This window comes from Poecile atricapillus, chromosome 5, assembly GCF_030490865.1.
Source record: "Poecile atricapillus isolate bPoeAtr1 chromosome 5, bPoeAtr1.hap1, whole genome shotgun sequence".
NCBI classification, from domain to species: Eukaryota; Metazoa; Chordata; class Aves; order Passeriformes; family Paridae; genus Poecile; species Poecile atricapillus.
Window position 1 is genome coordinate 30,343,645 of NC_081253.1, and position 13,372 is coordinate 30,357,016.

General features: G+C 35.2%; 1 protein-coding gene across 2 annotated transcripts in view; it reads right to left on the minus strand.

The window, feature by feature from the left end:
- GLS (glutaminase) overlaps positions 1-13,372 on the minus strand; it is a 60,537-nt gene that overhangs the window by 24,069 nt on the left and 23,096 nt on the right. For both annotated transcript variants that reach the window (XM_058840627.1, XM_058840628.1), the window contains exons 8-14: positions 7,660-7,692; positions 7,344-7,402; positions 6,203-6,269; positions 5,596-5,646; positions 3,011-3,187; positions 1,786-1,917; positions 239-331 (exon numbers count right to left, since the gene is read on the minus strand). In XM_058840627.1, coding sequence (XP_058696610.1) covers positions 239-331; positions 1,786-1,917; positions 3,011-3,187; positions 5,596-5,646; positions 6,203-6,269; positions 7,344-7,402; positions 7,660-7,692 — 612 coding nt within the window. The remainder of the gene's footprint in view (positions 1-238; positions 332-1,785; positions 1,918-3,010; positions 3,188-5,595; positions 5,647-6,202; positions 6,270-7,343; positions 7,403-7,659; positions 7,693-13,372) is intronic.

The following is a 13,372-nucleotide window of genomic DNA, read 5'->3' on the forward strand; positions in this document are numbered from 1 at the left end:
CATCTACCTAATCTAGCAGGGGAGATGACCTGCATGATATGGAGCTATAAATCTAGTAATAAGTTCTCCTACACAAGACCCTGTGATACCGTGGTCCACCCAGTAAGTGTCCACTAATAATGTACACTAACTAGATTATCTGAAAGCTTTGATGCAATACATGTCATTGAGCAGTTTGGCATTTAGAGAAGAACTTTCCATATTTCTTCTGAAGTTTAGGAGCGAATACTCAACTTACCCGCTGATCACCGCCTTCTCTGCGAGGATCAAGCTTTTTTGCAAAGTGTCTCAAATTATCGTAGTTATGGAAATTGCACAAAGAAACCAGATCCTGCAAGTATTTAGAGAACATGCATTATTATCTGCATAGGATAGCCAAATACATCTAAGTTAATAATAATACCACCATCTACATTTTGCATCATATCCTAGTAAGTTAAACCAGCGAGAAGTTTCTTTAATAAATCAATACCCATGTACATAAGGCACTTTGAACATAACACACCTATAGGATAAAGTTCTAATAATACCTCTGAACTCCTTCATACAGAAGAATGAAACAGGGAGCAATCTGCAAAATATCTATTTTAATAAGTTCCTACTCCAGCTATATGGAACACATCAGGAACAGAAAAAATAGCCTGGGCTAGGTCCAGTATATCAAACTTCAACCAAAAGTATGGAACAAAGAAATGAGTGACATAATGTCTTCTCAATCAGTTTGAACTACAACATGAAAGGGTATAATTAGAAAACTCAGCAATGCTGTTCTATTTATAAAAGTGAATGTTACATTCATGTTACCTGTATGCCACAATCATGTATCAGTTTAAAGGTCTTGCTGCAATGCAGAACTGATGCAGTAAATCCTTCACCTACCCCTCTATTCCAGGATTTAAATTACCAGGACTATTTCATATGAAACTTTAAAGTACTTAAACTAGAATTAGTAACATCTTGATTTGAAGATGTGTAAATGTTCAATAAATAGAAGTATGAGAAGTTTTGACTGCCGCTCAACCTCCCATTTATAATTAAGCAATCATCATTACAAGGTAGTTGTGGGCAGAAAAAATCAAGACATTTTTTTACATTCTCCTCTCCCACAAAATACCTTTATTAATCATTACAAAGTCCTCCCCAAAATCTCTTCTGCTTCTAATGCTCCTATCAGCAGACTATCCATAGCTGTTTCACTGGCACAACATGAAGCTAGGAAGAATTTGCCCAACATCTGGCTATCATCTATGAGGACATCTTTTATGTCAGATGGTTTACAAAAATCAGTTTAAAAATATACCAGAATGGCAGTATTTCATTAGTCTTTTTCTTTTATTGCAATGAAATAAGAGTTGCATTTCCAGTGTTCTGAAAACTGCACTTTATGACAAGAGAGGGAAAAAAGTCTATAAACAGATCTCTACGATTTTTAATGCAATACACTGGAGTTCAGCACTTTCACTGCATGAAGTGCTCCTTTTCAAAGCTTTTCCACAACAGATTTCTCCAGTGTTTCTGGCATCATATTTTAATGCTCACTGAATTCAAGTGCTATTTGCTACTTGAAAGAAAACATCTATTCTGAGACTTTCACCCTTGAATCAGATGAAACTTGCTATGTAGGGAACAATCACAAATCACTATTTAATTCACTTAGATCTCAGCTATGCCAACTGAAACTCAGTAAATATCAGCTGCAAAAGCCGAAAAAAAAATAAAATAAAAAACCCCCCACACACAAAAAAACCCAAACAACCAAAAAACCCCAAGGGCAGTGCTGCTTACATGACAAAAGTGAATTCCTTTAACACTGTTCCCCATCTTGTCCAAAGGAGGTGACCAGCACATCAAGCCCATGACATTAGGAACAACCAGAAGAATCCCACCAGCAACTCCAGATTTTGCAGGAAGACCAACCTGCAGAATAATCAGAGAATAACTGGCCTCTGCAATTGTTCCTCAGGATTGTAACTCAATGCATCAGTGTTTTCATGAAGATTATTGTGTAGCATTTATAAAATATGTATCTGGAAGGCACTTGAAGTTGGGAAAGCATTATTACTTATCTCTTTTTAGATAAACAATAACCTGATGCAGTTTGTGACAATGCAAGGTTCACAGTCATAAAACTATTTGCTCTCAGGAATACAATGAGTCAATAATACTGTGAAAGAAGATAATTTAAATCTATTAGGAAAAAAGTAATTATGACTAAGCAGTAGTACACAAGTGTATGTCTCATGAACAGCTTGCAACAAGGCAGTAGAATGAAGCTGTAAAAATCTTGACTGGAAAAGGTAAAAAACAAAACCACAAGAAAATTAGAAAGTGTCTATGAAATCATATAATAACCTCCTTATTTACAATCTGAATAAAGGTATTACTTTTTTTCCAGTAGGAACTAACATGTCACATATCCTTGTGGCTCTCCAAGCAGCAACCTTCATGTCACACAATACACCATAATCAATTTTACACGTATGCAGTAAGGAAAAACTAAAAATGATCAAAAAAAATTACTGAAAGCATAAATATGATGCAGTCCATCTTGAATTACACACATGTAAGGAACACACTGCTAGAAAACAGGAGCAACAATACATGTGCTGTGTATGGCAGCCATTTTCACACATATAAGGACAATTTCTGAGTCTGAGTTGCTGAAGAAAAAAACAACTGTCTGCAAAGACTTTCTGCTATCTTTGACTCCCATTCAGCAGGATTTCAGCTCCTGTTTCTCTCATGAACAGCCTTTCCTAAAGAACAGAATTTATGTTTTGATATGAAAAAGATTCCCAGATGTGAAGGCAGAGTGCTGTAAGGTATGTGACACAGAAGTGCCATGAATCCTAGGTGAGATTTCCCCTTACAGTGTACTCAATTTCTAAACAATTCATACAACGCCCTCTCCTCTGCCTCAAAAACACAGAAGCAACCCCTAGAACATGGAAAATAATAGGACAGACTAGCCTTTCTAGTCAGCTGTAATTAATACCTGTAAAATACTTACATGGAAGGCAAACTGCCCTGAAAAATCATACATGCCACAGGAATGCATCAAACTCAAGGTATTCCGGACTGCTTCAGGGCTCAGGACTCTCTCACCAGTGATTGGGCAAAAGCCACCATTAGCCAGAGTTGCTGCCATCACACTTGCTGACTCACATGTTACTTCTATTGAGCAAAGCTTATGGAAAAGAAATAGAGATTATAAGCACTGGTACTTCTAGCACACTAAGGCCAACTACAGCAGGATCAATAAAATATTGAAATATTAAAATAACATCTCAAAATCACCTGTAGCATAACAGATGTTACAGATGACACTAGTAGCATCAATTAATACAGTCTGAATCTTTCTACTATAAAGATCCCAGTGACAGTGTTTGCAAGCCCTCTTAAAAGCTGGGGACAGTAGTTTTATGGGTTAGTGTCTCTGCTCGATTCCTCCCCCCACCCCCCTTATGTTCCTTTGAGAGGAAGAGGTCTGTAAAACAATCTCAGTATTTTGCATCTACTTAAATGGCAAAGCCACAGAATGACTGTTTTTGTTCAATTTGAGCTTGTTTTGTGTGGTAGGTTCTTTTTATTTTAAAGCCTTAGAAAATCCCACACATTACTAGAAGTACAATTTAAAGCTGCAAATTCTAGCACATGCAAGTCTTAATGCCAGCACTTCCTGCTGATGCAGCCTTATTTCACCTTTCTTGTATTTAATTTCTCATATAGAAATGATACAACCACAAAATAGTTTTTCCCAGGATCCCTGCTTCAGTACAGACTATACATACTTTGGTGACACATCAGGAAATGTGATATGATGCCATCACCTGATGCTGCCTCATTTCTGCAGAAACCAAAAGATAAGTTGGTTTCAACCTGAAGCTGAAATGCTGCTCTAAAATGTAAACAAACTAGTGCTCGTATTCTTGCTTTTGCCAAACAGTCATTACATGATACTTCATGAAGTTACCTAAGCCACGTTTGCATGAGTAGTTACTACCTGGAATTCTTATTTTCCGGGTGCCAAACTCAATACATCCTAGTCCAATCAACTGGAGTTGCAAATCAAGAGATTGTCAGAGACGCATCTAAAATGGCAACCGTGTTTTAAACATATGAAGTATTACATAATATCACCTACTTTCAAAAAAAAAAAAACTTGTTTCTAGGTTCTCAGTTTAAGCACCTGCATTTTGTACCTCTTTGTCTTAACTGAGAATAATCCATCCTCAATTTACAGAGATAAAAGGCAAAAACATTTATTCCTTCTCAGAAAGTTCCCAGTTACAAAAGGGAGGAAGGAGCATTCTAGAAATCCCAAAGAAAAGGAAAAAACTAGACTTTTAAGAATAATCTGAGTGTTGGAAAGGTAAGCATTGTACCCTAACAAGAAAACAGAAATGCTGCTCGTGTATGAGCTACCCTTTTCCTGAGCATGGAGTGAAAACGGGTTTTTTCAAGGGAAAAAAGAAAGAATGACACATGGTCATTAAATCAGAGATAAGAATGCACAAAAATGAGGCCAAATTAAAATACATCAGAAAAGTAAGCTTTAACATTTCTTAATTTATGAATAGCTTCCACTTAGAAAAACATATTCAGGCAGTGGGACACAAGGCATTCAAAAAGTGTGTTTACACCATAAATTCAAATAAATTACATGTTCTCTTCTGTCACAAGTTCAGAATAGACTACTAGCTTGTACCTAGTTTCTAACTCAACAAAACATTAACTACAGGTAATCACATATACCTAACTTCACAAGCACTCATCTGATCTAAAGACAAGAGCAGGTGCATCCCAACACAAAAAACTCAAATAAAATTGGCATTTCGAAAATAATGGCTTATAATTTGCATAAGTAACAGCAAGTCTCCAAGTCAAAAACAGATTCTGAGAACTCAGCTCTGTGGGGTTTTTTTAACTCTCCCAGATGAAATGAATCAGTAACACAACTTGAACTGCCTCTTGAGAACTCTACACAGCAGGGTTGAGTTGTGAACATTTAAACCTTAGGAAACCCTTACTGAGGAAATACCTCACACTTGCCAAGTTCTCATTCTGTGACAGCTGCAAATAACTTGCAAATCAATAACTTGTAAATAAAGTGAAAAAAGAAAAAAAAAGGGGGGGGGGGGAAGAAAAAATATATATATATATATATATATATTCTCAAAATCATTGAATTAAACCAAAAGGAGGAGATATTCCCATTCCTCCCCTTGAGCCTACAGATCAGCATGCATTCTCCAGTTACACAGAGGTTAAACTACTCCACAGCACAGTAAGAAACAGCAACCCAAAGAAGTGCTTTCTCAAACTCACTGAAGTAATACAAGATATCCCAAGCTTCTAACTTCTAGTGGTTTAAAGATTATTGCTAGTTTCTAATAGCAATAAAGACACTCCAGTAGATCACCTAAACAAAAGCAAATCTGGATACAAACATACGTCTGTCATTTCCAGAGTTAAACAGAAGCTGACATTTAACTGCAAGTCATTAAAGCCTCCATGTCTAGGCACAAATCAGCTTCTGCTGCTTATAATAGCAATTCTAAGCCTATAGTGAGTATCGATTTTAAAGTCAGTTACCTGAAAATAGAAGTCTAGTATAGCGACCATATCCGTGCCTTCAGGAAAGCACTGAGGAAGAAAAATAAAGCATCTTTAGGTAAAACCTATTACTATTCTTTTTCAAGTATCACTTTTAGAAAGATATGAATTAAGCTATATTTTTGTCAGCATACTAAGCATTAGGCGTATTTTAACATAAACATTTAAATGTAGTAAGTAGAAATACTTAATGATATCGAATTTAAAAGTAACACTGCAGCAGTATCAATAAACTAGGTACTAAAATACTTTTCAGTATAATTTTCAACAACTTGAAATAAGCAAACTGAAAAATGCATCCAGGAGTTTTATAAAGTCATCTCTACAGCGTATTTATACATTTTACAACAAATAAAACAAATTACCATGGCTACAACACAAAAATATTTAGAGTATTGTTAAATATTTATTAGAATGGCATAAATATGACACTTTTAAAATCACAGCATTTAAATAACATTGATAAGACATATCCAGTAATAATTTGTGCCATACTGTACATAAAATAAATTAAAAGTCTTCATGGACTATGAATAAAATCCAGCACACCATCTTCAAAATACATTTAAGAAGAAAAGAAATTAACCTTTTTTTCTTTCAAGTAATAGCCAATTGCAAAGTTTCTATCTCCACTCTCTCTTTCAGACTGGAACCTAAAAGAGGGAAAAAAAAAAAAAGACAAGGCAGTATGTCAAACTTTCCAAAAAAAACCCCAAAAATCGTTGAACTCAAAATATATAACGTAATTCAGTAAAATTCCATGTGAAGGATACATTCACTCCTGAACACAAATATTCTGTTCAGGGAAGTGGCCACAGCAGCTCATCCCAGTTCACCCAGTTAGAGTGAATCAGCACTGGCACTCAAATACACACATTACTGGTTACCTACACAACAGAAGCTGACTTGGAGAGAAGGCAAAGGAGGGTAAAATCCTAATCCTGGGAGCATTTCTAAATAGGCCAGACTGGAATGGACCATCCCACACTGAGGCAGTGCCCAAAGCAGAGGAATTTGAGGATCACACAGCAGGTCACACAATGACCAGACTGACAGCTGCATTCCTCACTGTGATGATAAAGGTAAGGATGAAACCTAAAGGACGAACATCTGCCTGGTTCCTTCTACAGTTACACACCTTTTACTGTGACAAAGCTCAGGAAAAACACCTCTGCAAGTGCATTGCAGCTGGCAACCTGGAAGCAACTCTGCTAAAGGAAATCTTCATGATTACCCCCATGCTGCCTGAAAGAGCTCTCAAGATTTTTAGAATCCTATACACTGAGTTTATGAGGGCAACTGTTTGTTTGAGAAAAGAATTTAAATATGCAAAATAAAAAAGCAGAAGGAGTCCCAGTTGTGTGAACTATGCTTTCTAAACATTTGCTATGCAGCCACCAACATGCAGAGTTTAATTTTTAATATGATTGCCAGGAAGAGAAGAGTTGCACTTACAGCTCTCATTGCCATAGCACCAACAGAGCACTAAGATAGAATAATGAAATTTTCAAAGAGGTAACCAACACTTTTAGGTGAAATTTAGCCACACTGATGTCAGAGACATGCACAAGTTTAGTTGTAAATTGTAAGACAAAGACACCGTCCAGTAAAAGGGATGAAATGCCAGCTGAAATGTAAAAAACTGAACTTTGTCATAAGCTCAATATACCAATTCACAATTGAAACACTTTCCAGCTAATCTAATTAAGTTAATGAAAAACACTTACGTAGCATTACTGAATCCAACATACTCATTACCAGCCATTTTATTCATGAACTGCATCACCTGTCAGAGACAAAGACGAGGAAAAGTAATATTTTTACACATAAAAAGGTTATGAACTTTCAACCCAGCCTTACCCTAAATCTTGCAACTCCATTTTATAAATGCAATTCAAATCACTAAATATTTAAACAACCAAGGACATCTACAAAGACAAAAAACACAGTGTTTTACTAAAATTTCACTTTCAATTCCCTTGCCATCTTGAAACTTTTACCACTGAGTTTAGTTTAAAAAGAGAAGTTAAAACGTTAACTTACGTAGTCAAATTTTTCTGCGTTATTTGCTCCTTGCTGCAAGAAAAGAAAAAATAATTAACAAAAATTGTTAACAAAGGAACAAAGTTAGTTTACTTAACAGTATTAGGATTCTAATGCATATAACTAAGATGAGGCTAATTAAGAATAAGGTACTACAATCACTTCATATATTAATGAAAAAATTAAAGTGTTAGATAAGTAAATTTTTGATTATCATTTAAATAATCCTATGCATCTTAAACACCTGTATGCTGGAGATTAATTTAAACTGAAAAAGGTATGCTTTAAGTGCTTTCTATTCAACTTTACATGCTTAGCATAAGCAAATGCAGTAGCTAAGGCAAAAAAATACAAAAGTAACTACAAACAGGATAATTACAGTAAAAACACTAACTTTTTATAGATTAGTAAGGCAAAGGTATTCTCATATTAGCAAAAGAGCTGAGCATAGGGAGGTTCAGGTTACTGAAGTTAAAATATTTCCATGGCCAGTGCCCATACTAAGAATTTAGACTGAAGACTTAACATGAAGCATTACCCCTTACTATGAAAATAACTGCAATTAATAAAAAAAATCAGATTTATGTCCTACCTATTAAAATCGTTAAACAGCTAGAAAAGTAGAATTTCACATCATAGGGCATATCATTTTGCTAACACTGTACAGAAAAATTTAAATCCCACTTAATAAGGATGATAGTGAAACTTAACTCTTAGGGTGGGCTTGGTTTGGGTTTTTCAGGGAGGATGAGGGTTGTTATTTTTGTGGAATTTTTTTTTCCTCCCTTATTCAAGAAGATTCTCAAATTTAGTAGCTGCCAGTTAGAGACATTAATTTTTTAGAGGTCTCTGATGGGTGACCTATCACAAATTCCTATCGAAAGGGATTCAAAGAGGAGTGGGAGGTAAAAAATAGCACATGGTCCACTGGGGGGAATTTTAATTTTTTTTTTTAAGTAGCCAAGTAGAATTTTGAAAGTTTAAAAAACAGTGGCATTGCATACACAAGTGGAAACAATGTATCTGAAGAAGATATTCAAATACAAAATTTTAATATTAAAGACACTCTATTCAGAAATAACAAGACTAACAAATCTCAAACAATTGAAGACACTACTTGCACTGTGTTCAGTGTGGGGACGGGGAAGAAAAGTGGAAAAAACGAAAGCTTTATATCAACCAGTATTTTACTTAATGAAATGCATAAAGCCAGTCTCATTTCCCACTCTGTATGTGGATTAGGGTGTTGCAGATAATCTTGGAAGCCCATGCTTCAGCTCATCTACAGGAGGATGTGCAGACACACACGTACAATCACTGGTGAAAGGAACACCACACTGTTCTCTCAAAATTATGTGCCAGTGGTTACCTTATGTTTAAAGGCTAATAACCTTACTCCTAAAGGCAATAATTTCTAGCTAATTTTCAATTAGATAAAAAAATGCATGATACATTTAATCAAAATGTTCCTGTATAATACACCAGAACACAAATCTTAAAAATTTAACTCCAAATCTGTTCAATGAAAAATAATTAAAAGAAGAAATTACCAACTTCATTGAACTGTTGCAGTTGTCAAAATATTCCATAGATCCTAATGCTGTAAAATATGTAACAACATTTAAACCACAAAAACCTTTTTAACCTTTCAAATGCACAATGAACATCTTTTTCTGGGAAAGTGGGTCAGCATTAGTTATGGGATGCTGCATTGATAATTGTATGGTTAGACATGTATAATAAATTGAAACAGGTTCTTTTGTTAAAAAAAAAAAGAAAAGAGGGAGAAAGGGATCATGCTTTCTGCAAAAATATAAATACATAATACTTCACTTTTTTGTTCTGCCCAGTGGAAAAAAAATATTCCCTTCAACAAAAACATGGCTTTACCAGCAGCACATAAAATTGGTGGGCAAAAGACTCAACGCAAACTTTTTCCACATCGACTTTTTATTAAAAAAAAAGCTTTCCTCTTTAAAGTTCACAACTAAACTCATATTTTGGGAAGAAAATCTTCAGCATAGTAAGCCAGATGATGAGTTTCTAGTCCTTGATGTTCCATACACTTGTGCAGGAATTTTGTATCACACACAAAAGCATTGTTACTGAAACCAGACTGCTCATACACCTGAACTGCTTGCTTAAGCAATCACACGAGCAAGACCTCAGTAGGGATTTAATACCAACATATTACTGAAACAAGAAACTCTGCTTCCATACACATGATGACTAAAAACCCCAAGAGATTAGTTCCCCTCTTTCAGCAGCTGACAGAGGTGTCCTGCTCCTCCTAAAAAGCTGGAGAGACACAGTGGCAACACACATTCTATGATTAGAATTCAATTGCAAATGTAAAATCCTATCATTCAGAGTACCGAGCAGCTTTTCCATCATAATTTAAACAAGTACAAGGGACAAGGAAACTTCTGATCTTCTTCAAGTGCTTCTTATTTTTAGCTTGACTGTATAAACCTATGGGTTTGGGGGCACAGTGACAATATTTCTTAAAAAGCATTTTTAAAGTTCAGATGCAATTCAACCTGTCTAGAACATAAAAAAAAAAACATTCCATGCACTAAACTCCACAAACACTTTGTACATTTACAGGACCATGTTCATATACACACTTATACATGCTTGTGTGTATATGCATATGAGAAAAGACTTCTAAATGAATACAAAATTAAATTTATAATGTTAAGACTGAAGCAGTTTGATAGGCAGAAAATTCAAATTTGCAGAAGACAGCTTGATATGATTTTGTAAACACTTAAAACCCCAATGGACACTACAGCTGTCAATCATAAATTTGAATTTTTTGACTGTGTCAGGTTCTACTGATTTATTTATTTTTTTTAAATACGGTACTTGTACTATACTACTTGTTTTTCTACTAAAAAATATAAACAGTTACAAAGGCTACATGCCTACATAGGAAAGAGACCCATGGATACTCACCAGAGCTTGCAACAACAAAATTAGGCAAAATTTATTAGCAAAGCAGTTAGTATTAGCCACTTTTCATTGATCAGCACTGTTCCTATGATTAGACCAGATAAGCTCTTAGCACATGTCTCTCACTAAAGCTTTTTCTCAATTTTGAATCTAAGCAAAGCTAATAAAAACACCTGGATCATTAGATGTTTATAATCCTCTAATATTAGAAGATTATTTTTATAAAATTATTTCTGGAATATTTAAAGCCAGATTTATAATCTAACACTATACTGTGATGAAAATATCCATTAACAAAAAAAAAAAATCGTAATTCTATGTCAGAGTGCAAGAAATTTTAAGTTAACAACTGTATTTTAGCTTTCTCTACTTACACATGTTTTATATTTTATTTGTTAAGATGGTCCTGTTCTGTGAGAACTGGTGTCTTCAGTTCAGTGCACCGTTTCAGCTCTGAAACACTTGAGAGTACACTGTGACACAGTATTTGACCTAAGATCAGCGCTACCAAAATTTCAAATCCCTGTAAGATTCTTTTTTTGTGTCCTTCACTCCTCTGCATGTGTGACCACTTAACATGTTATTTCACAGAATCTACTAAATATTCGATGTCAGGTAACATCCAGTATACTTGAGTTTTAATAAAAAGTAGAGAAAAACATGGATGTAAATTCTATTACAAATTAGTTACCACATGAAATTTAATAACCTAGGAAGAGAGGTAACATCACCAAAGTAAAGACAAGTATCTGGCAGAGAAGATCACAACACCAACACATGTTGTAAAGTGGTTTGTATGCACCATTTACACATCAGTCTATGAAGAAGGATAACTCAAGTGACAGCATAGAGCAGTTAAGCTAAATCAGTACTATTTATTGCAGCTGTATTGTCAAAAAAACCATGCATTTTCCCACCTCTCTAGTATTGAACTGTAACTGCATAGATTTCCTAATAACTGAATCCTGACAGCAAACAGATCCTTGACACAGCTAGACAGGTTTTTTCTACCACTCTTTGCCTCATTTATTTTGTGATTTATCAGCATATTTAAAAAGTTCTTAAATATATCACAATCCCCTCCAAGTTTCATACAATAAAAAAAGCTTCCATTGAACTAAGGTCTTTTTAGGGTCAGCAAGATCAGTTTTCGTTTTCTTGTACACCAAATATTTTACAACAACTATAAATTTTGCTATTGCCAACATGTCTAAATACTTCCCACATAACACCTTCCTTCAGTGAACATTTGAGTCCACACTAAGGTCCTGCATGTGGCTGCCAGCACTTAAGAGGATCTAAAGATCCTGTATTTGCCTGAACCTTTGCTGTTAGGTTAGGAGAACTTTTATTTACAGATGAATTACGGGAATGTTAAAGCATATACTAAAAATCACTTAAGATTAATCCCTTGTCCTCTGGTGATTCCATCCACAGCTATCTGCCTTCTTCCACATATTTCTCTCTGAACCCTTCCTCTTCCTCTCACCTGTACTTCTAATGTGACAGTCAGTAAAGGAAATGTGGAAGTGGGAAGTCCCTGACAAAATCACTGATATTCCTGGAGCTGACAAGCTTTGAGAATTGAGTTTAAGAAAACTTAACAGATCAAAGCAGTAAAATCTATCCATGCTGCAGACATTAAAGACTTTTCCCAGCCAATGTGATGTACAGGAAGATGCACTGAATCTGTACTAAATCTGTACAAGAGTTGAATCACCTTCTTTCAAGCACCTGTATTTCCTTGGAGACATGATAAAAATTACTGTTTTATCTCATACCACCTTTCCACAAATTCCTGTAATTGCCACTACAATTTTCTTTTGATAAAAATTATTTGAAAATTGTTTTAACTATGTCATTTATATAACTAGCAATACAGGCAAATGGCTGTACAATTATCAACAAGGGAAAAGGGCCTTAGTGGGTTTTTTTAAATTTTATTTCTTTAAAAGTGACCTGTAGGATGTCCTTTTGCTAATGCATTTTTATTGCAGATAAATGCTTTAAACTGCTGGAACAATCTGTGGAGTGTAATGCAAGTACTATTAGAACAGAGACAGGGGTTAAGGCACCAGAATGTAAATACACTGTAGTCCCAAACACAGGGCAGCTGGAAAACCACTTAAGATGGCAGGAGTAGGATACAACCATGCCTAAGTAACTCAAACAAACTTAGAACTTAACATGCACATACCCCTAATTATTTATTATTATGGATTGCAAAGACAATGTAGCATTACAGTTTAGGTCCTTGCTCTGTTCCGAGGCAGGAACACCAAATTCTGACAGCACTCAGAACTGGGTATGTGATGCTAAGAGCCTTTTTTACCCTTGAAATGTTAACATATTACATGTTAACATATTCTGAGAGAGACTACTCCAAGCATCATCTCTCCTCAACAATCATAATTTGTGCCAGGGTCTAAGGACAGCTGGGTGCACAATCACGTCTTTTAACAGTTGCTAAACTCAGTACAACGCATGGGAACACTGAAAGAGTTCTTGGATCCATTTCTCGGAAAGAGATCATGAATCTCAAAGAGGGTAAAAGCATTCTTAACCATGAAAAATAGCAACAATCTCTCTATAGTTATTAACATGCTATCATTAGATAAATCTGCAATACATGGTGAATTTAAATTTTCTTGTAATCTAAGAGCCATACACTGTCTTCAACACCTGTAATACCTTAAATAAAAAGAATAAATGCAGAGAAACTGAGGGCAAAACATGAGTTAATGAAGCCACCTTTTTC